At 38.3% G+C, this 27,586-nt stretch overlaps 1 protein-coding gene across 1 annotated transcript; it reads right to left on the reverse strand.

Annotated features, from left to right (window-relative positions):
- Positions 1-663: 663 nt before the first annotated feature.
- On the reverse strand, positions 664-27,363 carry LOC577372 (neurogenic locus notch homolog protein 1). The gene is made up of 8 exons (XM_030997841.1): positions 27,171-27,363; positions 26,328-26,376; positions 10,923-11,179; positions 9,305-9,400; positions 6,699-8,700; positions 4,761-6,269; positions 3,909-4,127; positions 664-3,261 (listed from the first exon to the last, which is right to left on the reverse strand). The coding sequence occupies exons 1-8, from the start codon at positions 27,276-27,278 to the stop codon at positions 3,215-3,217; spliced, it is 4,287 nt and encodes a 1,428-aa protein (XP_030853701.1). The 5' UTR covers positions 27,279-27,363; the 3' UTR covers positions 664-3,214.
- Between the last annotated feature and the right edge of the window lie 223 nt (positions 27,364-27,586).

A 27,586-nucleotide genomic window follows, 5' to 3' on the forward strand; every position in this document is an offset into this window, starting at 1 on the left:
TTCCTGTTCAACGTTTCATTTTACTCTCTTTTCACATTTATTCTATGAATATTTAATGTGAATAATTAATTATTCGTCTGATTATTTTCGTGATCGTATCCACGGTACAATAAATAGATCTTTATATGTACATTTTACGCAAAGGGTGAGTTATAATGATTTAACATGATTTGTTTGTTCATCATTTTCAAGACGATCCTCAACAAACAACTTTCTCCAAATTATGTTTGTGCAGGTAACTCCCTTCAATCTACCTATCTCCTACTATAAGTCACCCAATCCTGTCATCCCCTCCACCCCCCTCTCTCTCTCTCTCTCGCTCTCTCTCCCTCTCCCTCTCTATCTCTCTCTCTCACTCACCCCCCTCTCTTCCCTCTTTCTCTCCTCTAAGAAAAGAGGCCTCGGCCCATGGTCTACTTACTCCCTACACACTAAATTCTATAACTTTAGGCTTTCCTCGAACTCGCCAACATATTTGGAAACTTTTCCCATTTCCATGACGTTTTTGGATTGCATCTTGTCGCTTAAATTTCGGTAAAATGTCAGCGTCTGATGTTCACAAATGGCATCTCTGTTACACACGATTTCCCACACTCGGTATAGCCAACCCTTAAAAGATTTCAGACAATATCGGTGAAAGGAATTACACAGTCACCTTGTTCATTACGTAATCAAATTTTTATCAAGTTTTATTTTTGGTACAGTAAAAATTGATTTTTCTTTACACATGTACATAGACATATAATTCAACAATATACAACGTTACAAACACATCACACGTAACAAAAACATATACGAATTCATGTTATTAAAAAGGGGACAATTACAAAATGACGAAGTTTAAAAATCTCGCCTAGAAATCTTCTCAGGCGAAGAAGGCAAAGAACATGTTCTCCACGTTCAACTTACCCGAGGTTACTTGGTTGTGAACATGTACAGAAGAAAAATAAAAAATTTGCACTAATCTTATTAATCAGGAATACCTGATTTAAGTCAATTACAACTATTTACTTGTGTTAACAATGTAACTTATATCTTTTGTTTTAAAAACCTTTTCGTCAAGATTAGAAAATAAACGTCTCGTCTCACAACGAGATTACACGGACAGAAATTTACCGCTAAAATGAGAAAATTAAGCATTTAGTTAAAACAGTGAGTTCAGCCCCTTTGTAGTCTTATCCCTCACTAGATCAAATAATCTGTAATTATAATACTTTCCCTATTATGATATTATCGCTTCTGAGTCTTTTCCCGAGTAAAGTAAAAATCCTCAGGACCTCTTCGTGTGATGTTGATTACCCCCTCTACGTGCGCTGGAAGAAGAGGGTTTGTGTACCTCTAAGTCGAACTACTCACGAAAGAGAAATGGAAAACACCACAAGATGTTGTTTCTAATCACTTAGCGTACACATTAGCGAACAAATATTTAATTATTAGACACTTTGAAATGCATGACTTTTCTTCCAAGATTTGTACCTAATATATTTATTTGGTTTCCTGACTTAAATGATTCATGTCAACTGTAAATGTAATGATTGAAATCACTTTTAAATACCGCTTGAAATTGATCAAGCGCATTTAGCATTGACATCATGTCAATGTCGATACTTTCATGCTATTAACTGATCTTAGTTTTGATATCACAGGGGAAAAAATAACACACGGCCTAAAAATAAAACAATGGTGAAACTTCATCATGACACTAACGACTAGCTTTGAAAGATAAATATCTGTCCTTCTCTCCTTTCATTGTCATGACCATCGTATCGTCACAAAATAAATTACGCGATTATAAGGTTTTTCAGAACTTGCTATATTTGATGATTATGCAGCATCGTTCTATAAACAAAATAATACAGGTTACAAAGAAAACACTTCAGTAAATGCGTGAAAGACAATTTCTATAGTTAACGAATTACAGTTTTAGAATTCAGAATACATTTTCGCTCAATTCCATGAGAAAACAGTATGTACAGGAGAATAAATATTACATAAATACAATTTCAATCAATAACAATAAAGAACACATATAGGCACTTCGCACAGGTCTGAGTCAATAAAAATTATCCAGCAGAGGCAGTGCTTGGAGAATTCAAAAGCAGTATTATTGAACCTTTTTTGAGAAAACAAACAAAGACGATAATCAGGCGGAAAGTGTAAAGGCACTGGCTGGTTTTAGTATCAATAATCAGCATACTTTGATGATGAACTTATTGGAAGAATGCAGAACAATTTTGGGGTCATCTTGTATTGAACTGTAGACCTATAAGTCATGATCTACTTTCATAGATATAATGCTCGTGTCCATTTTTCTGAATTATCTACTTTGATCGTTCTATGTCTGTCGTCATCTGCAATGAAAGACATTGACCATTACAACAGACATGTATTTTACCGCTTGGTTTTAGGACAATACATTCAAATAGATGTAAACAAAATGGGTTATAATTTCCTATTAAACATGGTGAACATAGTACTATGGGCAACTTAGAATATAAGAGGATACAACTGATTTGGACACACATACCTGAAGTGGTGCTTTTTTGTTTTTTTACTTCAAAAATATATGGACATCAGTAGATAGATGGCGCTATTCGATGTCATGAAAAAACAACTTCGACGATAGCTTTCATTTTTACGAACTTGCTGAAGAGTAACTTAGATAGCTCTGAGCTCAAGTACAGGAAAAGTGTATCGGATAGAAAAGAATAAAAATACAAAAATGGGTAGATAGATGAAAAGAAAAGATGGACGTCAACAAGGACAGAGAAAGAGAGACAGAGAAAGATGCATAGCCAGTTAATGGATAATTCTTGGTCCAACAAACAATTCCCCAAACTCGTTACTGCCCACCATGATGTAAAACGGCAGCATATACGATTCTTGACCGATTGGAGCATCTCCAGATTGTACGCCCTTTGTGTGGTCTTCGCACTATCATGGCTACAGTAAAGAGCTTGAACCAAAAGCATCCGTGTCATCAAGCATGAAGATGTCAGGTGACCTGAATGCAGATCACCTGACTTATACGCAACATCGTTCACCTTTTGGCACACGATGAATACGACTTGGACGTCCAGCCCAGGTGTTTTTGTTTCTGTCGTCATCAGTATGCACAAAGCTCGCTTGTCGATGAACTCACAAAACGACTGGCACGAATTCTACTTGATCTTTGGTTTTAAGAAAGTTGAGCAACATCTCTGTTACTCTAACGTTAGCTCAGAGGCTGAGATGTAAGATGACATACTCTCCCATGGAATCCTGCAGGAAAAGATAAATGAGAGAAAAGTTCAAATGTTTGTAAAAGATATACGTCGCATTGCATTATCTTGTATCACACCATGTCGTATTTCTTTTGAAATTACTATTTTAAATTATGTAAATTACTTTGAATTTCCAGATTGAGCCTAACTGATTGTAATTATATTAAAAAAACGCCGTGGTAAAACACAACAAAATGATGCATCCTTCTGACAAAAAAAGAAAAAATCTTTAGCATTTATCGCATTTATTACCTCTTAAAGGGAGGCTTTACTACTTCAAGAAGGGATTAGACCACCAAGTAAGCCATCGAGGTCACTGTGACAGGTGGCTATCTCATTAACTCAGCTCTCATTTAACATAATAAAAAGAGGCTCATGGGGGACCAACAGGCACCGATTTGGGAAGTTTTCTATATAGAGGGAGCAAGTAGCTACAAGTAGGACAGTGTGCCTTTAAAATTAACGATAATAAGCACTACATTACGGAAAATCTATGCCAAAGCGTTTCTTAAGATATTTTAGATAACAAACGAACAGTTTGATCAGGTGCGAACCATCCTGAATTATATCCCATGAAATAATTGTAAACACATTTTTTAAATTTTGCTCCCTCTTGATTTCAAAGAACATCTCTAGGATCAATACCTTGTCGACACACGCAGGTGAAACCATCGAATTCTCTGAGACACGTCCCGCCATGCAGGCAGGGTTGACTCTCGCAATGGTCGATGGCCGTCTCGCAGTACTCTCCAGTAAAACCACTGCCACAGTCACAGGAGTACCCATCGACGTGGTTGATACATCGCCCGCAGTTCAGGCACGGTTCGGAGGCACAGAAATCGGCCTCTACCTCGCAGAGTTGGCCTAGAAATATGGAATAGAGGAAATATAATGAAACATTTTGAAGCACAATGGCATATACAATTGTAAGGGAATAAACTATACCAATGATTTGAAAAACAGTGAATGGGCGATATGGCGAAAGAGATAGATAGAGAGAGAGAAAGAGAGAGCGGGAGAGAGAGAGAGAGAGTAAAAGAGCAGGAGAAAGAATGAATTTAGATCCTAAATGGGGAGAAGAGTAAAAGAGTATTCGTACAGTTGTGGGGAAATATATCAGAAAGTGTGGGAAATATATCAGAAAGTATAAGAAAGTGAAAGGCTATAGAAGGAAATAGAAGAGAAGAGAGAATGCGTGTGTGAAAGAAAGAGATAGAGAGAGAGGGAGAGAGAGAGAACGAGAGAAAGGGATAAGGGGGAGGGTTGAAAGGGGAGGTTGAAAGGGGAAAGAAAAGGGTAGTAAGTATGATATTATAGGTACAGTAGAAAGGAAAAAAGTTTTAGCAATTATAAGAAAGACGGAGAACATAGAAGGAAGGGAGAAAATAGAAGAGAAAATGAGAGAAGAGAGAAGATAGTGGGGAAGAGATGAAGACAAATAAAAAAAGAGATGGATGGTGCTCAAAAGAAGAGACAGATATTTGGTAAATATCTTACCTGTCCAACCAATCTGACAGTGGCAGTAGAAATTATCATCCTCGATCGAATCAGTAGCGATGCATGTGCCTCCGTGCTGGCAGGGATCCGAGACACAAGGGTGCTTGGTGTCCCTGCATCCATGTCCTGTATATCCAAGCGGGCACACGCAAACGTACCCCATGACTTGATCCACGCAGGTACCTCCATTGAGGCAAGGGCTGTTCGCGCAGTCGTTGACGTTGAGTTCACAATACGATCCAATGAATCCCATGCCACACTGGCACTTGTACGAGTCCACACCGTCGATGCAGTCCCCGTAGTAACACGGATCGGATGCGCATTCGTCGATGTTCTGATCGCAGGACCTTCCTGCGAATCCCCGTTGACAGTCACAGAAGAAGGTCCCCTCGTACGAGAGGCAAGTAGAGTCATGGTGACAGGGGTTGCTTGAGCAGGCATCGATCCATTGCTCGCAGGTCTTCCCCGTTCGCATCTCTGGACACAAGCACATGTAGGTATTTAACAGGTCGAGGCAAGTTCCGCCTTCACCGCATGGTGAGCTGGCGCACTCGTTCGTGTTTACACTGCATTGATCTCCATGGAATCCTGCAGCACATTGGCATTGGAATCCTGCCTCTAGATCGATGCAAGTCGCTCCATTGCGACAAGGATCTGAAAAGCATTCATTGACGTCTTCCTGGCACAAGACGCCTGCATACCCGACATCACAGACGCATTTGAACAAGTTCATATCATCTACGCAACTACCACCATTCAAGCAGGGTGAGCTGCTGCATTCATCCATATTTTCAGCGCAAAGATTTCCCGTAAATCCGTCCCTACATTCGCAATAGAAACCATTGATGAGATCCACACACGACGCACCGTTCTGACAGGGTGCACTAACGCACTCGAAGATATCAACATCGCAAGTATTACCTGTGAATCCGGAAGGGCAAGTACAACGGAAAGAATCAGTTTGGTCCAAGCACGTTCCATTGTTCGCACAAGGGTTCGAGAGACACTCATCAATTTCGTACTCGCATAACCGTCCTTCAAATCCCCGAGGACAGATGCAGAAGAAATCGTTGACCAAATCTTGACAAACTGCTAGAGGGTGAAGACATGGATCCTGGGCACATTCGTCGAGGTCGATTTCACAGTTCACCCCGAAGTGTCCTGGTGGACAAACACAATGGTACATTCCTATGGCATCTACACATCTTCCACCATGAAGACAAGGTGTGCTGAGACACTCGTCAATTTCCGTCTCACATCGGGAACCTTCGTAGCCTTTCGGACATGCACACATGAAATCCATGCCATTTTCCAAACTGCGGCATGCACCGTCGTGTTGACAAGGATCGGAGATACAGGAATTTACCAGTTGTTCGCAGACAACGCCCTCTGTACCGCTTGAACACTGGCATATGAAGCCATCCGTCAGGTCATAGCATTTTCCCCCGTGAAGACAAGGCATGCTAGCACATTCATCGATGTCAAACTCACACCTGGCTCCAGTGAAACCTGAAAATGAATGAAAGGAAAAACAAATAGATTACACATCCGCGTAAACCTTTCTGGTCCCATTAAAAGTTTGAATCAGTCAATGAAGTTCTTATTACGCATCGAGACCTACTGAACCATAGTGACCCATTTTATATACATAACATGACTATCAAGATCTATTTTTATATTCTCTTTATGCAGTGATTAGTTCAAGGGTCGCATTTCAATACAATTTTGACAATACAAAAACCGCTTCGCTAGGTTTATAAGAGAGACAACAAATAGAAAATGCAAACTTGAAGAAACCATTCCAAGTATATTCCCCAATCAAACATACCTAAAGGCCTTATTCTTGGAAATTATTATAATGATGCAGTGGTTATCCTTATTTCATGATCTGAAACTAATATACTTTCGGTACAATTATTGTTTGGAAGAAGGACAAACCTGGTTTACAGGTACAGTTATAATCATTGATCCCATCCAGGCAAGTTCCGTTGTTCCCGCATGGGTTGTTCTGACATTCATCGATGTTGACCTCACAGTTCGTCCCAGTGTAACCCGCCTCGCAGAGACATCTGTAACTGTTAATCATATCGATGCAAAATCCATCGTGGAGACAAGGGTCACCGGCACATTCATCCGTTTCACTTCCGCAGGTCGCACCGACAAATCCCGGCATGCAATCGCAACGGAAGGAATTCACGCCGTCGATGCACGAACCGCCATTCTGGCAATGCACCCCGATGCAGTCGTTGATTTCAACTTCGCAGTTGTAGCCTGTGAAACCATCCCGGCAGAAGCACTGAAAGCTGTTGACGTTGTCAACGCAGGTGGCGCCGTTCAAGCAGGGTCTGCTCTCGCATTCGTTTACATTGACTTCGCAGTTCACACCAACATACCCCGGAAGACATTCGCATATGTAGTTCGAAATGCTATCAATGCATAAGCCTCCATGCCGACAAGGTTCAGACACACATTCGTTGATGTTCAGATGGCAGGTTTTACCCATGTATCCTGGAGTACAGGCACACTGGAAGTCATCGATGAGGTCAGTGCAGATACCATTGTTCTGACAAGGTCCTGTCCAACACTCATCAATGTTGTGCTCGCAGATGATTCCGTGATACCCTGCCGTGCATGCGCAGTAGAACGTTCCAATCCCATCAATGCACACTCCGTCGTTCAAGCAAGGGTTTGTTTCGCATTCGTCCACCGTTATCTCACATTGCATGCCAGTGTACCCGACAGGGCAATTGCAGGTGTACGCACCGATCAGGTCTACACACTCGCCACCATTCTTGCAGGGTTGCGAGAGACACTCGCGCACTTCCATGCTACACGTTTTCCCGGTGTAACCCTTGGGGCAATGGCACACGAAATCAAGACCCGTGTTTAAGCATATGGCGCCATTCAGACAGGGGTCCGGTGTGCAGAAGTTCATGGTGTTCTCACAGTGCCTTCCAGTGAATCCTAGAGGACAAACACAGAAGAATCCCTCTACTGTGTTCAAGCACCTGGCATGGTTCATGCAAGGTTGTATGGCGCAGTGATCGACGCGAAGTTCACAATCCCTGCCTGAGAAACCTGGGAAGCAGTCACAAACGTAGTTATCCCCGTTTGCATCCTCTTGACAAGTTCCAAACTGGCATGGTGCCGACTGACAGGGTTTTAGTTTCTTGTGGCAACGTTTCCCAGAGTACCCTGGCAAGCACACACATTCGAAGTCATCTATCAGGTCTATACAAGTACCACCGTTTTTGCACTTCTGCTTCTTGGAACCTCTTAGGCATTCATTGATCTCTGTCTCACAGTGTGGCCCTTCGTAACCACCCTTGCATTTGCACGTAAAGTTGTTATGACCATGATCGATACACTTTCCGCCGTTGAAACACGGCGAACTCCTGCACGGGTAGACGTCCAATCTTTCGCAGTTAGCCCCAGTGTAACCTTGAGGACAGACGCATTCATATCCTCCTGGTCTATCGAGACACAGTCCTCCGCTCCCACAAGGATCGCTCCTGCAATCATCCACGTCGTGCTCGCAGGACTTGCCGAAGAACCCATCTCTGCAGATACAAGCGTAATCAGCCACAAGGTCCACGCAAGTCCCGCCGTTGCTGCACTTCAGAGGATACATGGAGCATTCATCAACATTTATCTGACAACGCGTCCCGCGAAACCCATTCGGACAGATACACGTGTAACCATTTAAACCATCGATGCACATGGCGCTGTTCAGGCAAGGTTCGCTGTCACACCATCGGTGACCTCTCTCGCAGTTGATACCACTGTAGCCTGATCTGCAGAGACACCTGTAGCCGTAGTTGGTAGACACGCAGGAGCCGCCGTGTCTACAAGGGTTGCTTTCACAGTTGCTGACTCTGTCTGAACATGTATGCCCCGTCCATTCGTCGGTGCACAGACAGCTGAAACCCCGAGGAAGATTCTGAGAATGAAAATGAAATAAATATATCATTATTCCATAAATAAAAAACAAAATAAATAAAAACATTTTAAAAACCTAAATATAAAATAGCAGGGGGTGTAAATGACAACGTGTGTCATTTATTTAGAAAATAGATACACAAATAAAAGAACAAATAAATATAAAATGGGGGGGAGGGGCTATAAATGACAACGTGCGTTATTACCTGTTAGATTACGTTATATCACACAGTTGTCATGATTGATAACGTATAGAAGTGTCTTCACAATAGATTAGATTACAATGCTTCAATGGAAAAGATATTGGTAACCAATACCCACACTCACAATAAACCATTTAACAAAAATTGAACAGTAGTCTGAAATCCTAGAGTTTTATACAGAATGAGGCATTGTTTCTCAATCTGTCTTTGCTATATTTAATTTTGATACTCACAAACATTTACATAAAAAAAGACATTCTAATTCACATCTGTTTTGCTATATTCAGATACATCATTTCTGATCAAAAATGTCAACAACAAAAAAGAATCACATCAGTCGTATCGAAGGAAAACGATATATAGGACGCTGAGGGCTGAGACAAAACTATGTAAGGAACCTACCAAGCATGTTCCTCCATTTCGACACGGTTGGCTTGTACAAGGTCCTCCGAAAGATACCAAGAGTCTGTCTGCATCCTCCAAATCATCATGCTTCGACTGTAAGGGAATTGAAAATGATTGCCGTTTAGAAAATGAATTTGCTTTCATTCTTAAAGGAGTGAAAGATCACTTCGTTTCTGAATTTAGGCATGAAAATGTACTCAAAGAGTAATCGATCCGTGCCTAGATTTCAATGATCACTCATATTTCAATACGGCATTTCATTTATTTACAATTCGAGCAAGTTTTTTTTATTGGTCTTGTGTGTCTGACAATATTGAGCAATATCATCACTCTTTCTGCAAATACCTCCCTTCAAATAACGTTATGCTACATTTTGTAACATCTGTTTTATTATTCATACGTCTGTAAACTGAAAGGTATTTGATTTACTACTCTCGATGGGTTGCTACTTTTGCAAGCGTTCAAAGATGCATCGTCAGAAATTGAATAACCAAATGATGTAATGCACTTTACAACTTTTAATAATAATGTAAGAAAAATGGTACCAGGTTTATAATGATTCTTTCAAAATTACACCATGTCACAAGTATCATGAGCACTGTTTTTGCGTCCATATGATAGCCGAATATCAAGTACAAGAAAATAAAACCACACAGAACGCTGTACTTTTGCCTGGATCTCGGGATATTTATTCAACATAATAAAGACATTATGCGCATCATCTACCTTCTTCTATTTGATACCTCAATTGCCCCCCCCCCCCTCCCGACTCAAAACGTGCGGAAAGAAAGAATATGTGCTACCCCTGATCACTTTCTCCCGATTTCATATTGCGCGGCATCTGTTTACCAATCAAATGGGATCACTCAACTGGGCGATCCCCCAGGCATCTCCACTCCCTCCTAACTTGACCCTAGCTCTAATCAATTACCAGGTACCGTGGCGGAAAATGAGAGGGAGGGCGTTGTGAAAATTAAAGGGAGAGAGCAGGTATCCACAAAAACAAACACAAAGTTTGAAGGCATATTAAAAAATATTCCAATAAAAGATATAATCATTTTATTGGTATACATCGTCGTGTATTGTGTACTATCATACCGATGATTTAAGAGTGAGCGATTAAAAAAAGTATGAAGAGTCAAATAAAGAGTTGTGTTCTTGATGATATACCTCAACTTGTTTATATTGCAAGTCTACTATTATAGGGTCTAGATTGTCAATATCATATGTTTCAGAAGACAGAGAATGAAGACATGCTTACTTTATTTCATTTTATGCAACAAAACAATATTATAATTAACTGCACTTAACGACCTAAAAAACATTTGTGTTCAATATATGTTGTGAAGTTCCAACTTGGGGGGGGGGGGGGGGGGGGGTTGATGGTAGCTCTTCTATAATAAGCTTCTCTCTCTCTCTCTCTCTCTCTTCTTCCCCTTTCTCTCTCTCTCTCTCTCTCTCTCTCTCTTTATCTATCTCATTCTAAGTAATGTTCATTTTCTTTTTACAAATCTTCTCCTTAATGCCCCTTTACATTTGTGTCTATATCTCTCCCTTTATCATATTAACATCTTCGTCTAGAACATGACTCTATAAAATAACCAACCCTACCTACCCTAATTAGATTGAGAACATCGGGTTCTGTCGGGTCAGGTCCAGGTCCGATTGGTGGATGAGGTCTTGCTTCGCTGCTAAGATGATTCTTCACCACACACTCCCTGCCTTGAGGACAAGGCGCCGTGCCCTGCGCAGACGATGGGACGAGCGGCCAATTTCTTCCGCCACGTCGTCCCGCCAGTTTTCCGGGCCTGTCCGACGTTGAGTTCGGCGGTGTCATTTCGATGTAAATGGACGTTGGCGCATAGTCGGGCTCTGTAAGAATGACATATAACAAAGACAACCGTGTCGAAATGATGATTTAAGACAACTGGGGTTTGTTTCAAGATGATTTTTTTTTTAGTGATTTCCAATATATCTAATTGCGCGTCTCTAGAGACGAACATTAAAGATTTCACTCAAATAATCTTGATATCCCTGGCCATGGACAATGTACTGTTTAGGACATGACCCAGAATGACAACATAGTTCAAACATGGAGAGGTTCCTTATTACCTCTGTTCATTTTTAGAACAGGTGCCCCACAGTTTTGTTTCCCCCTTCGAAAGAATACCTCCATACACCTGTTTGTTGTGCAATGTTGCATAACAGATGATGATTACACCGTTCGCTCTGCATAATAAGTGAATATTGACTACACCGGTAGTGCATAACTTAATAATGATTACAGTGCTGTTGCATAAAACGAATAATATACCACTAGTGCATGAATAGGGACTTTTAGATTTGCACGACGAGAACGTGGGCTGCTACGTGTGACATCCTTTTAAGTCAACGTGACGTCTTTTTAAGGCACTGTCGGGCACTGCCAATGCCTTAGTTAAAAGGACGTCACATTGCATTAAAAGGATGTCACACGTAGCAGTCCACGTTCTCGTCGTGCAAATCTAAAAGCCCCTATTGACTAATGACTGCACCCTCTGTGTATAAATCAATTATAACATAACTTTCATGAGAATGTCACGAATCGTTATTTGGTTCGTCTTCGTGAAATCCACATTTTGCGTCGTCAAAACCCATACATAAATTTGTAACAACTGACTGGCTTTTTACATTGTACACTGTATATAATACCCCTCTGAATATCTCTGGCAACTACTTTGATTAACGCGTGTGGTTTCACTGTTTGCAACATTAAAATAGTTTATTTACGATGTGATCATATCAAATGCACATAATATTTCGATTTTTGTTGTAAAGTTACCATTATGCAGGAGCGGAAAGGGGACGGGGAACTGGGGACAGTGCCCCTCGTTGATATTCATTGATACATTTTTCTTTGTAATAATCTCTAGAATTTTCTTTATACTGTCTCTTTCTTTTCTTTGTAATTATTTATGGTTCTTTGCAATGATCTCCTTTTCTTTGTAATGATATCTTTTTCTATGTAATGATATCTTTTTCTTTGTAATGATATCTTTTCTTTGTAATGATCTCTTTTTCTTTGAAATTTAATCTTTTTCTTTGTAATGATCTCTAGAAAGATAAGTAATTTCTGTGATCTCCGTCAAAGCTTACATTCTACCATTACGACGATTATTATACTATCACGATTAAAAATAACTGACTTTCAATAGAAGCAGAAAAATCAGACAAACCAATCAAAACAAGTTTGAGCAAAATCTGTAGATATAAGAAACAAAAACGATCTTTTTACACCCCAGAAGGCACAGTGATAAGATTGTTTTGATCTTAAATATACGAATCTTGAGCGATTATACTGTTTCACTTTAAATAAATAAATATTCTACTCACAAAAGTGCTTCTTTCATAAATGTGTATAATCGTTTGTAATTCCCTATTTTGGTTACTGATTTAATTCTGTTTCAATAATAAGACTATTTGCAGTGCAACGTAAGTTGATATCTTTTGCATCATCCCTGTTAATAAATGCAAACTGAATACTTGCGTTCCAACAAAAAAATGTAGCAGACAAAATGTGGATCCGGAGTAAGTCAATATTTACCAGATTGAAATCAATGATTACATTTTGGCGGTTCTTCTTCATTTCATATTTTGAATGATGGTTGAATAATGTTTGCTCCAAATAACAGAGAGACGGTCTTTGGCTGTCGGTTCTTCAAAGTATCTATTTCGGTCACAAACAAAGACTAGAGGTGACATTATGATCCATTTCGTTGAAAACTTAATCGGGTACTAACTCCCCATAAACAAAATTATCTATAAGTTATCTGGAATGCACATGGGAGATCGTTTGAGTTGAAAATGAAAATAGTTATCTGTTATTCAAGGTCCTCCGACATTATGCTCCGGTAGCGATCGCTCTGGATTTCATTTTGTCAAAGATTTAGGAGTGGGGTTAGTGTCGCAAATGGGTTTAAAGTTAGCTTTAGGTTCACGGTCCAGGTCTGAAGCTAAGAATGTTGTTATGGTGTATGATATTGTCCGGTGAGCAATTATCGCCAGATAATGTGTCGTATAGTTGTCTTCGATGGGAAGAAAATATCGACGCTCTTAAACGTGTTAAATGCATGCACATAGTTGGGGCGCTTTTTTCGGGGGGGGGGGGGACCATAAACAGTGATAGCTGGCATAGACTTTTAACGAGATGAACATCCTTCTCAAACTCGTATTTAAATTATCCCTAATCACACGTGGCCCCAATAACAAGGTGAATTTAATTGGAATAGTTATTTGGAGTCTTGGGATGCCTCTCATATAGTACGACGTGGCTTACGATGATCTAGTATATGCAGTGGATATATAGCGTAGGACGAAGGTGGCGAAGCCCCCCCCCCCCCCTCCCCCCCCCCCACAAAAAACGGGATACTAAAACATAAACGTGAACATTTCTGGAGCACCTTAAGAACAGAGCATTTTGCAAACACTGTTATAAAAACTGACAAGGGTTTCTGCTATACGCAAAATATATGCTTTAGCCGTGAAAGCAAATGCAATATGAACAATAACAGAAACAAGCAAACAACAATAACAACAGTAGCTGCAGCATCTACGACAACAATATCATCAACAACAGCAAACAAATACCATTTACATGTACATTCCTATTTTTATTTACCCATTCCCTGAAATAGAGAGAGAGAGAGAGAGAGAGAGAGAGAGAGAGAGAGAGAGAGAAAAGTGAGGGAACAGCAAAGTAGATTCTTTTAAAGGGTGGGGGAACAGCATAGTATATTTACAAAAATAGTCTGGTCATGTCTTTTATCATGAACTGCAGATGCGTTGTAGGTTTAACAGAAAGATTACTTGTTTTTTATCTCCATGTAGTTGCCATTGTTATCACGTAAATTGTTATTAAACATTTTGTTGGCATATTTGTTTACAAAAGGGGATACTGAATCTAAATAAAGCCTATTTCGTTAAAGATAAAGTTGAGTTCTGGTCATGCGATTACATTGTGAAAGAAAAGGTGTGGAATGGATCAGAACTTAAGTTCAACATGTAGCATGTAAGTATTGGTGTGTACTACAAGGTTCTGGAGTCATCAAAATCATAATAAATTTGGCCCAGTCTTGGTAAAGGAACAAGCACTGTACACAGAAAGATGTATATGGGACTACACACAAAATGTCGAGGCTAAAGTGATTTCCTGGTCTTTCTATGCTCATTACTCAGCCAGTATACATTTTCTACCAAAATTGTTTGGAAAATGACATTTATTTGTAATCTTGAACATTCAGTGTAAGTTTCGTTTGATTCTGTGAGAACTGATTTTCTTTTTTATGACCAGAACTCAAGTTTATCTTTAAGTATCTCTACACCAAGGTCATTTAATGGTCTGATTGCGCCATGCTATAGGATCTTCACCGTGATAGATTGTGTAGTTTAAACGGTATGTCTGTATGTCCACTAAACGCATTTCTGTCATCGTAGTCCCATGTGTTTTATTTGGTGTCATGTCGAAGTCAGATGCCAATTTGTTTGTGTCAAATCAACTTATACGGCACATTTGGTGAGCACACCAACAACACATACAAGTGTTCTATCATCCCCTTCTCCCCCTTCCGCTCTCTCTCTCTCTCTCTCTCTCTCCCTCTCTCTTTATCTTTCTCTCCCTCTCTCTCCCTCTCTCTCACTCCCTCCCCCTCCCTCCCTCTATCTCTCTTTCCCCTCGCTCTGCCTATCTTTTCCTCCTTACAATTTCATTTGCCCAATGTATTTGTCCCTTTACAATGTCATGTTGCATGAACAATACAAGAATACGTAGTACCGTGAAAGTGATTCTCTTTCGGTCAAAATTAGTATTCCTTTGATCTCTCATTTTTTTATTAACTTGGGTGATTGTTTTGCATGTTCGTTTATAGTTCGATAATTTGTTATTTCATGACGTGAAAGAAAACTTTGCAGCACACAGGCCTAGAGGACGCAAATTGTATTTGAACATGTGCAGGCCTGTAAGACCAACTAGTATGACCGGAGCTGGTGGTGCCTAGCAGTTGGAGAAAAAATTACTTCAATTCCATCTCATTTAAATTACGTCTTGTCCAGATGAAAAATACACCAACAGGAGCAACAAGATGAATATTAAAGCGCTTTTAAAACCACATGTCTCAACCTTCATGATTGTGATGTTGTTAACGCTAGGGGCATCATTAGACTTTTTAATTCGAAGGAGGGGTGTCGAACCAATTCTACTCAAAAGGTAGAATCTAATGAAGTCTTTATTTGGGCCAGTTTTGTAGCTCTCAAATTAAGGATAATACTAAAATTAATAATAATTGGGTAATATTTACCAAGAGTAGCTACATCAGTATTGATAATGCTCCTACGGGCCCTGCAATCAATATCGATTATTACCCCAGCAATAATTGTCAGGTACCCCCTTTACACCAGGGTGGAGAGATGCAAATGTGGGTTAATGTCTTGCCAATGGAAATTAGTGCCGGGCTGGGATTTGAACCCTCAACCCTTTGGATTGAGAGTCATGTGAATAAACCACTTTACCACAACATCTCCAAATTGCAAATTCGCCGAGAGAAGATATAAATAGGGGCGGAGGTGCACATCCTTACAGCACCTCCTCTTGGTTGGGGGACGCCCTTAACGCATCCATCGCGAAGCGGGCAAGCTGGTAAAGCCATTAAGCCGAGCCCCATCTTGAAGACGCTGATGAGCCCTGACAAGCCTGGTGACCTACCTTTCCAGTTTGGCCATCCGCAATAGATACACGGATGACACAAGCATTCCCCAAGAAGAATAGACAGGATGGATTGATACCAGGTGACCCTGAGGCCTGACCCATCGCCTACCGTTTAACCCCAAGCATCCTCTTTAAAGACGAGTGGAGCTCTGGTTAAGGTGAAAACTGTTCTTCTTAATGTTCATTCCCATGAGAAACAATATCCCAGTAGTGATGTACTTGTAAAGGGTTGCTCTCAAAATGCCTCATAATTCAAATGTGTATTTTTTTTAAAATAAGACCAGATACTTTTGGCCTAATTTGACGCCACATGTTTGTGCGCTACCGTTTTCAGTATTGATTTATAGATTTCTCAAAAGTTTTCTAGAAAACTGAATTTCTGTCATGTTAACATCAACTAAAATGTGTCACACTTAGATATTAAAAGCACGTGGCTTTGATTTTTCTCGCTATATAAATAACATAATTCTTAGTAATAACAAATTGAAAACAAGCCCCTTGTCGAGCGCACAGTAGGAAATGTCCCCTCTTGTTTGGTGCGCTGTTGGACTCGTGGACCCATGCGTTGAGTAAAGTGGATTGAAAGTTTCAATCATTTTCTATCAAATTGGGACAAGGAATTGACAATTTTTTACAATTTGTATCGAGGGATGAATTCTGAAAAGTGTGATAATTACCCCCCCCCCCCCGGCCCCATGATCTTTCTCACATGTTACCTTGCGCGCTCTCTCTCTCTCTCTCTCTCTCTCTCTCTCTCTCTCTCTCTCTCTCTCTCACACACACCCTGTCTCTCTCTTGCGCTTGATACTTGTTAATCTCTAGAAAAGGGATTAAGCACTAGCATGACAACTGCAATGTAATCTATTCCTGTATAAACCATGTTAATGGGGCGACACATATCTGTTCTAGACTCGTGTCATACGATTAAAGGGAAGACAAAACCGCTTTTAAATAAATAGCATATCTTAAGACCATTCTCTGTCATAACAAAAGAAAATAAATGTGATATCCACTCCAAATTTCGTCATTTCTTACGAATTATTTGACACTTCCTTTATGAAGCAAAAGTGATTAACTCCGGATTGGGTGTAATCACTTGACCACAATCCATCTCGGGCGTTAATAATGGGACAAATCGTCCAGAAACGTACTCTATCAAGAATTAAGAAAATCACTTGTTGACATATACTGACATGATTTTACTTATGAAAAGGAAGTACTGAAAGAACCATTCTGAAATAAGGCCATTTAACAAAGACACTAGGATATGTAGGTGTCTCAAAAAGTGCAACGATATTTTAATTGTCAATATTTCACACAGCGTTTATAGGCATGGTCGATAAAACCTTCGTCGGTAGTTTTGTTGTTGTGTAATTTTAACTTCTGATTGTAGTCAACAACAAATGTTTGTACTTCTAATTTCAAAAGAAAAACAAAGTTCTGAACTTTGATTCACTTAAACTTAAAGACTACTCATTCACCTTTCCGCATTAAAGGCATTATACCGACATATTTCGTACAGTGAATATTAAAGCCATTGTAAAATATTTTACTATAAATGCTCAAACTCAAGAAAAGAAGACCAAATCCTCAAACGCACCTCAAATAAAAGTAAAGGCGAGTGGTGTCAATATTCGTAACCCCTTTTCCTGACACGTTGAATAGAGGTCAAAGGTCATGCCATGTCGGAATAGGTGTCGAAAGTAGCTTAAAAGTAATAGCGGTGTTGTGCAAAATTGAATAATCGCATGGACAGATTGGGCAGTGTGATGACAGCCCATAGAAGCACTACGCACCTCGGTCTGTCACCACTGCTGACAGAAAAAGAGAGGAGTTTGAAATCTGAGGGAAACCAAGAGAAATCGAGAGAAATCTCTTTCATGCGATTTTCTTTCTCATTGGGAATAGAACGAGTGAGAAACTCAAACAATTTTGATTACCTTTACCATCATTCAAATTCTCTTTTAAAGAAGAAGAAGAAAACGAAGTCGCAGCATCAATTTTCAGGGAAGGTATTAACAGAAAATAATGAGATAGAAGATGTGTACGCACTGCCGCAATTAAGAACAAAGAAAGTATGATACCCACACGACAATCATGAAATCTTGCCATGACTGTACTGCATAATACTACGGTTTAATTTAACACACTTTCAACTTGATAAAGAAATATTAGAACTGTTTATCGTAAAGCATGTTAAGAGACAACTGAGCCAAATAAGCAGAGGCTTCGCAAACAAATTTCTACATATTCCTTAAACCTCTACTTCACATTCTACATAATGTTCGTGAAGATACAGAATAAGCAGCAGTGTAGAACGCTACAATGGCAATCCAGTATTCGGCTATTAAAGTGGTTCATTGTCAGTGTTGGGACAGTGAGAAAGTGCTATCAATTGCACTTTTGACACTCATTGATAGGTTTTAAAAAGACAAAAAAAACTTACTACTGACAGGTCAAAAAGGTTAGTAAATATGTCGTCATACTGTCGTCATACATTTCCGGATGTGTAGAAATATCTCGATAGGAAATTCGAATAATTTGATTTGTTCTATAAACATCTGATAACCTGCCACACTTACAAAGTTGGCACTACATCTTATCTTATCTTATCTGTGCTATTTTTCGTTCTCATGAAAATGAATTTCGTCACCTCGCTTCATGATACATGTATATCCAAAATTTCAAATACATAATGAAAAATGAACAATTAAACAACTCTTCAGAGTGGTTTTGTCTCATTATGTTCGATGGTTGTCAGGATCCGTCTACATTTACAAGATATGTTCAAGTTACCAATAAATAATGTACTCTTTCATGACATGGTCGTGTAAATTACACATTAATCTAAATCTGATTATGAATGGACCCAGTGTACCTTAGTCTACACGCATCATCATGCATTGACTTTAATCTGAATGATGCGTCTAGACGGGAAGGCGTGAGTTTTCTTTTTATATTTCATGAGAGGATTAAAAAGACATTTATTCCCCCATTCTGTCGATCAGTTATTGTATTCACATGAAAAATGTTGCTACATACACGATTTCCTTCAATTGCCAAGCGTCTCTGATAACATGACATGTTAGACTTAGACAGCACTAGTTATAATGAGCATTCGTGATATTGAAAACAGTTGGTTATTTGAGATGTTCTGTAAAGTTTCTCATTTGCATCAATACGTTCTATGTTAATTTCAACTCGAAAAAGAATAAAATATGAGTTGAATTTAAACTTATACAAATTTGCTTCAATATCGACTGTTTACCTATCCCTCACAACATGTGTTTATCTCATTTTGAGGTACACAAAATAAAACAGATTTGTTACAAACTGGCAACCACAAAGTATTGTTCACACACAAACAATTGAAAACTATAACTGGATTATATAAAAAGCATCATTCAGTGGTTAACACATGAAAGATGAAGATGAAGTTTTAAAACTTTGTTTTGATTTTAATGAGAGTTTGACTACTTTGACTTTGTTCTAATCGTGAAGTCAGACATTGATGTAATTGTGAGAAAGGTTATATTCTTCATAGTGCTCGTAATGCCTATCAAACCCTTTTTTTCAAGTTTGCCTAATTCTCATTATCAGATATTAGGCTCGACCTTGAAAAAAGTACTGTGATGGTCCTGTCTTTGACCCCAACAACAACCCCAAAGTGTAGAAAATGATTGCTATATAAATCAACACGCTAAGAACCGGGTCAGGTAAAAGCCATCCAATATGACCTGAGCATCGCGATGTCTTTTTCAATTCTCAAGGTCGTTTTAAACACACGATCCATATGGTGTGGATTGGTGCATCTCTCGATATCTTTATCCTCTAATCCCTGCTTGTCCTCACATCAAGGAATCTATCCATCTCTCTCTTAAAGGGGTAGTCCCACCCGACGTTGACGTGTGATGGCGGTCTCGTAATTCTGGAGGACCCCGGTTTGAAACAAAGGCGATGCGCTAGTGCCCCAAAGTCATGTCCCTCGGAGAGGACCTAAAGTCGTTGGTTCACTGGTTGCCTGCCTACAAGAATGCACCAGTCATGTATGACAAACAAACAAACAATACCCTGGTATTTAGCTAGTTTTAATTTTAAAAACAAAGCGACGAGCGAGAGAAAAAAAAAGGTACACCTGTAGTCAAGGTTTGGGCAAAACCCGATTAAGAATAAGAAGTTATGTTTTGAAGTTTTAGTCAATGAAACACAAATTTGCCAACTCTGTGACGTATCTTTCGAAAGTCCTCACCCACTTCCTCTGTACAGAAAATTTCATAAATTGTCATTTTCTTGGTCATTGATAAAGGAATATGTTTGTCTTCATTCGTCCCAGACTTCCGCCTTCTTTGGTTGTCAGGCTTCCTGGGAGTAATTATTAATTTATTAAAAATAAATAAAAATGTTTGGCACCCTTCTCTTTAACTCTGCCTCCTCATCTCTCGTGTCCCTCTACAAGGCAAGTAGCCGGGATAATCGAGTTATTGAAGATGGATGGGCCATCCCGGGAATTAAAGTGATACGATTAAGAAACCTTGAAGAGGATAGTGTGGGACCAAGGAAGTTTGGTGGGCCTTGGATCAGCGTGAAGAGCTGCGTAAAGTATGCGACCGTTACTATACAGATGGACGCGCGAAGAAAGCTAAGAATAATTTTGGAGAGTGGAATTTCACCGTACAAGCAGGTCATTTGAACATCTGGGTACCTTCTTTGAGATATAATCTTACTTCAGAAGTAAGTAATTATTATGGACACAAATCACAAAAGGCTTTACATGCTATTTCAAGATGTGATTGAGCTTTATGACTTGAAAAGGCAAGCACTTTTATTCATTTCATTTATTTATTTCTATTTCCGTATTAAAAAAAGAAATTAAATTCCACATGATTGGTCTGTGCCCTGTTCAGAAATGTTTTCCGAAGGCGCTTTGCAGTTTTTAAGATTTGTTTTCAATTTCTAGCAATGCATTGCTACCCCTGTCCTCCTTACCAGCGACCCCCAACCCCACTCGGAAACGGAAAGAAATATATATTTATATTATATAACGAGGTGGTAGATGGCCAAATGGGCGACAATTATGCTGTTCTGTGAGTGCATTTTTACAGATTTTGGAAAATAAATTACCTCGAACGAAATGATCTGCAAAATTTGTGAAACTGACCTACGACACGAACTGAGATGAACCCCCAATTGTATAAATGAATGATAAGTTTAATCATCCGGAATAATTATTATCTTTGTGTTCGCCTTTCGTGCCTTTCGGTCAGTTTAATAACACCTTGTTAATAAACGATAGCCCTCATGATAGAAGACAAAAGAGATAGTAGGAGAGAGAGAGAGAGAGAGAGAGAGAGAGAGAGAAAGAGAGGGGGGATGATTAATATTTACTTTATGCAAAACTTGACCGCATCTAACCCATGCGCCAACTGCCGTTCCAGACACCAGCAGCGACGTGCAATATTCCCGCCACGTTCGTCAACCAAATCAAACTAAAACGGCACAATAGCATCAAAGAGAATCCATATCTTCCTGGTGATTACCTGTCTCAATTCGAGTCTTCCTCACGCATGAAATTCAAAATTCTACTCCATAAATCAACATCCGTTCTCTTCAAAGCCCCTCTAAAGCTTTATTCACACATTTCTCTACTTTTGAACCAATAAAAAAAAAAAATCAATTCCACGGGATTATGTTGTCATCGGCAATGTGATTAATATTCATCAAGCTCTTTGCTCGCTTGGAACTGCAGGCATCATTTTTTTTATCGACAGATAATTGGTTGTAATTTTTATCCGATGAATAATGAAGTTCGTGCTATAAGAAAAGTGTGACAAATTCAAGCTGACAGGAAATGATCAACCCCTTTGTGAATGAAAATTGGATGCTAAAATTACAAAGAAGGAGAAAGAGATAGCATTTAACAGATGATATTCAAATGATTAAAAAAGGAATATGGAAGGCATTGTTGATTATTCAAGCTTGCATCATGTTCAATAAAGGTCACAAGTTCATAGACTTGAAGTTTAAAAGTTAGAATAATTTTGGTTTATTATGTACACCATGCAAATTTGCATTATGCATATAATTTCCATAAAGACTCCATCCTTTTACATCACTAGCATAATAAACCTACATTTATCATGATGTTATTGTATTGATATTCTGTGATATTGTCATATTTTTTTTTATTTCTCAATCAAAACAAAATTCCTTGTTTACAAGACCGTTGATTGCAAGGAATACTTGATTTCTTTAAACTAAAAAAAATTCAAATTGTTTCTCAAATTTGCCTCCAAAGAATTTTATTTGTACTTGATAACTCTAAATTTCACTCAATTTAGTTTGTAAACTTGTTGCCTCAAGAATTTGACTTTAAGCACTCAGTATACTTCTTCAATTGTTTCGGCTTGAGCATTTAATCTCTTTTGTTTTTTTGCAATTTTATTTGCATTTCACATACATCCTCTTTGTCCTTTCTTGAGAATAAAATGAGAATAAAATATTATCAAATAAAATGTGAAAGACCTATGCCTTGTGGTAACTCAAATGATTTTTAATTAGAAACCAGCGTCGCGGATCCAGGATTCCCGGGGGGGGGGGGGTGGAGGGTGTCACATTGGCACAAGTCAACAAGAAAAAATAAAGGTAGAGTAACATTTGCAGTGTCCTATCCTCATAAATTCATGCAATTTGGGGTGCTTTGGGGTATCAGTTAGCCGCAGAGCATTAATCATGCAAATAGGGGGCTTTGTACTCGATACTCGACATTAGATGTACCAGATTGGATATGGCGGGGGTTGGGGCGGGGGGTTAAATAGGGGGGCACTGAGTTACTATCAACATTGTCCATTGGTATTCATGTATGCGCTATATTCTCCATATGCTTTACCATGATAACAATGGATAGGAAAAACACGAATAGCGCCTTGACGCACTTTTCCATACATTCGGAGAAATTTCTCTTATTACATTTAGATGTGGTTTTACAGGTTTACATGGGTGAAACACGGGTCACCATCTGGAAAAATGAGTTTGACTTACGATTTATTTATTTCAGAAACGGCGTATGTACTGCACAAGTGGTAACGTGTGTCGAACGTTCGAAGTAAACAATTATGCTTTAAAAAAAGTGTGTGGCAAAACATGAACATGTTTGTGTCGTATAATCGATTCGCTCGGGCGACGCACTCTCCAGCGCTTGTTAGCCCTTCTGGTGTGTAGTTGACTATCAATTCTGCTAACTTGTATTCTTAATTATGCTTGTTGATCAGTTTTGTATTTTATATAAAATTTATTCTCTCTAATTTGGAGATGGGTGGTTTTTCCCTTTTAGAAGTCGCATGATGAAGGTTCACTTAGATAATAATTATTTTGCGTGCGGATTCCACAATTACGAGTGTGGATTTGGTAGGATTCCAAAAAGGTAGTTATCCCTGTTAATTATTATTCCTACAAGAGTGAATTTTCACTCTTGTACATCAGAGTATGGTGGTTCATGCAAAGGATAATTCCGCAACTATAATTATGTTTATGATCGAATGCAGGAACAAGATTGACATCATAATTCTATTCTTTCTCGCAAGGGATAGTTGACACCCAAAATATTTTACCGTTGCCAATATAAGTCTAAAAATGTATGTTCAAGCAAAACAACGTAATAAATATTGTTATTGAAAAAGGGTAAGCAATTTAACTTTCCTTGACTTCATGTAGTGCGTGCTCGTAAACAGCGGATGTTGATTGTATTTATATTTTTGGACCAAATAGTGCATGATGACAAAGCACATTTGGGGTACTGCGTTCCTTTGAAACTTATAAATAACCGATCTGCTGAAAGCGTCGTTTTCTTTTAAGATGAATAAAAATGAGACTTCTGTATACCTTACATGACATTATAAACTTTGTTAACACGGATTTGTCCATATTACAGGCCTAAGTAACGACTTTGAAAGATATATGTTAATGAAACTGTTTGTTGATTGAGACAATTCAGCCACATTAATTACCGGCATTACTTTATTACTGATGTAATATCTAAAAGTTATCATCTTTTATTACTTGACATTTTAAAGTGAATTATTTAGAGAAGCTTTAGCTATTTTTATTGTCATCTTTTGAAATCTTCCTAAAAACTATACATATCCATATTATGATAGCTCGTATATTGCACTTTTGAACCAGTTACCCTTTTAACATGAATATAGTAGTTCACTATCCTTTTCAACTTAAATTATATTTACCTCTATTTCTCGTTTTATTCATGCACAATAAACCACAATTTCTGCTCAATCTCTTCAAAATAGTACAATCAGGATAATTGCAACAAAATTTCCAAGCAAGCTTTGCCAACCCTCCACAATTCATTCCTTACAATATGACCTCTCGAGCAAAAAATTGGTCAAGGACCCGAAAAAAAGATTACACCCTTCAAACTTGTCGTAGATTGCACCTTTCTCTTTGATGTCAGACTTCGTGTTAAACATTCCAACTTTATTCCAAAAATATCTCTAAAGATCAACAAACAGTCGACAGCGCCAGGCCAGGCTTCGTAGCGAGCGTGGTAGAGAACTTCAGATTTATTTGTGTGAAAATCAAATATTTACTCGTTTCTCTGGAATCCGACAGATACACTTAAAGGGGAAGTCCACCCTGAAATTAAGTTAGTTTTAATAGGAGTAGAAAAATGAGAGAAACAAGTCAGTGAAAGTTTGAGCAAATTCCGATTAAAAATAAGGAAGTTAGGATTTTTGAAGTTGTGATCAATCAAACACAAATTGGCAACTCTATGACGTATCATGCGAGCTCAACTTCCATTTGCTCAGTACTAAAAAAATCTAAAATTTTCATTTTCCCTCAAGAAAAATTTCAACCATACATGCACCCTAAATATAATAATTGCAAATATGTTTCTATACTCCCCCTGCAAGGAACAAATATATATTCCGTCATCAATAACGAAGAAAACATGATTTTATGGAATATTATGCACAAAGCAAATGAAGGAGAGCTCATATAATAAGTCACAGAGTTGCCAATTTGTATTTGATTGATCATAACTTCAATAATTCATAACTTTCTTATTTTCATTCAGAATTTGCTCAAACTTTCACTTACCTGATTTTCGTATTATTCTGCCTCTATCGAAACAAACTTATTTTGGGGTGGACTTTCCCTTTAAATTTAAAGCCTTATCTTGTCATAAACAGTCTGGTGGTAGAGGTGTATTTTGTTTTCATCACAGTTATCAACATTCACAGGTGAATATAAGAGAGTAAAGTTCAATATATTCAACATGGTGAAAAGTTTAAACATCCTGAGACTTTACAAAATCAGATATAAGTGTATTAGGTGAATTGTCTATTCTTTTCATAATACGAAATAAATGAAAGAATAAGAAGTCCAAAAAGTTAGATGATGAAAACAGATATTTATAATTATATATTACCCTATCTCACTACCTCTCTCATCTCGTCCATGCGCTACCCCCTCTTTCCAGCTAATTTATATCTAAACCGATCGAAAATATATAAAACACCTATGCTATTGAAAATCTGTTGGATATGATCACGATCTATATTGCCCTTGACACAATTCATCATTTTGGGATCTCATTCACGATGAATCGATAAAGTGACGAATTATTAGATTTGTTTTCTAAGTCTAGTGGCAGTAACCTTCAAAACTATGAAATAAAACGACAGGGTGGCATATTTACGAGTCAAAGTCAATTTCAACAAAACACTATCCTCTCTCTTTCTCTCTCTCTCTCTCTCTCTCTCATTCTCTCCCACTCTCTCTCTCTCTCTCTCTACCCTTCTCTCTCTCTCTCTGTAGTTATCTCTCTCTTCTTCCCCCTCTCCTTTCTCCTCTTCCCTCTATGTCTGTCTGTCTGTCTCTCTATCTGTATGTCTGTCTCTATCTCTGTCCCTCTGTTTCTCCCCGACTCTCATTCTCACCACTAAATGTCTCATTATATCTCATGCTCATTCTTTTATTTGTCAATAACAAGTGTTTTTTTCTAGGGAAGTAGTCCTCTTTTCAGATGACTATCGTGCATATCTAAATTTCATGATTTATTTAAACTGAAATTATAGGCCGTATGTTAAAATGTAAAGCTAATTTCATGATGACATGAGTTCATTATATATCAGATTGACCTTGATACTGCTTTTTTGACGAATATGCCTTGTTCACAACCTAAATATTTCAAGAGTTTAATCGGGGATCTTTACAACGCACTACTTTATAAACAGGAGTTTGATTCAAGATAGAGATAACACTTACCGGTTTCTTCTGCGGCCGGCGTTGATCCCTTTGTGGAATTATTCAAAACCTATTAAAATGGAAGGAGAAGATAAATAAACAAATGATGTTGGAGAAAGATTTATTTTAAACCATTTATGAAGAATAGTCTTTGCAAATCATATTCTATGCACTGTTTGAATACAAAATTCATCTTTCTATTGAAGAGTTAGAAATAATAAACAAATATACTCCGAGAATATTTATTTGAAACCATATCATGAAGAATACTCTTTGAAAATCATATTCTATGGAATTGTTTGGATAATGAATTTATCTTTCTATAAGCCATTTTTTCTATACAGCTAAATACCATAACATTGACTATTGAACTGGTGAAAAGTCGGTTAGGAAAACAGATTATTCGGATCAATAAACCTGTTTTGAGAGTTTTGGATTAGAAATAAAGGTTTACTGATTCAACACCAAGATAAGAAAATGATTGTTATAAAATCGTTTGTCCCTGAACTGTATATGATAGGCCTATATTTATCAGACGTATGAAGACAGCTCGTTGTGGAAAATCACACCAATGGGTAAATAGACTAATGACAGTTTTGAAGAATAAAACGGGGCAATCCTTTTTCTTTAAACAAAAGTAAAGAGTTTTAATTAAATGAACTAATGCATAAAGAGATGAATAAATTAATAAATAAAGAAGTAAAGATTGAAACAAATCAAATGACATAATATTATGTATAAATTTGCAAACGCAATGCTTCGGTTTCCTCGAACGAGATGTTATAATTTATATATCATATTGCCCTGACCCTATATAATTTTGTATCATTTCGTGATAGATAAACTTTGATGGAAATTAATCACCTCTAAAATCTCTTTTGTCCTCGAAGCCGAAGCAGATAGTCCGTAGCAGAGACACAGGAGGAGGAGGATGGAGAATCCGAGAGGGGAAGACTTGGAGCTAGTTGCCATGGTAACGAGATGTCCTTAAATTTTACTTGGAGATGAATTCCGTTATCTCTAAGACACATGTGATGACATGATGGGGGTGGTTGTTATCCCTATGGAAAGAACATGAAATTGTTGTTACTGCTATAAAGATACAATTAAACATTACAAAAACATAAATTATTACGGATGCAAAATAGGGGAGGGCGGGGCTTTCCTGTGGATCGACAGATTGACAGATAACCCACTAGACCGTGATATCAACACTCAGAATATTCAGATAATAAGCAACGGTCGAGCCCCGCGAGACCGAAATGTCAGGCTCATAGGCC

The sequence above is a fragment of the Strongylocentrotus purpuratus genome, unplaced genomic scaffold (genome assembly GCF_000002235.5).
Source record: "Strongylocentrotus purpuratus isolate Spur 01 unplaced genomic scaffold, Spur_5.0 spur5_scaffold_4, whole genome shotgun sequence".
Classification (NCBI taxonomy): Eukaryota; Metazoa; Echinodermata; class Echinoidea; order Camarodonta; family Strongylocentrotidae; genus Strongylocentrotus; species Strongylocentrotus purpuratus.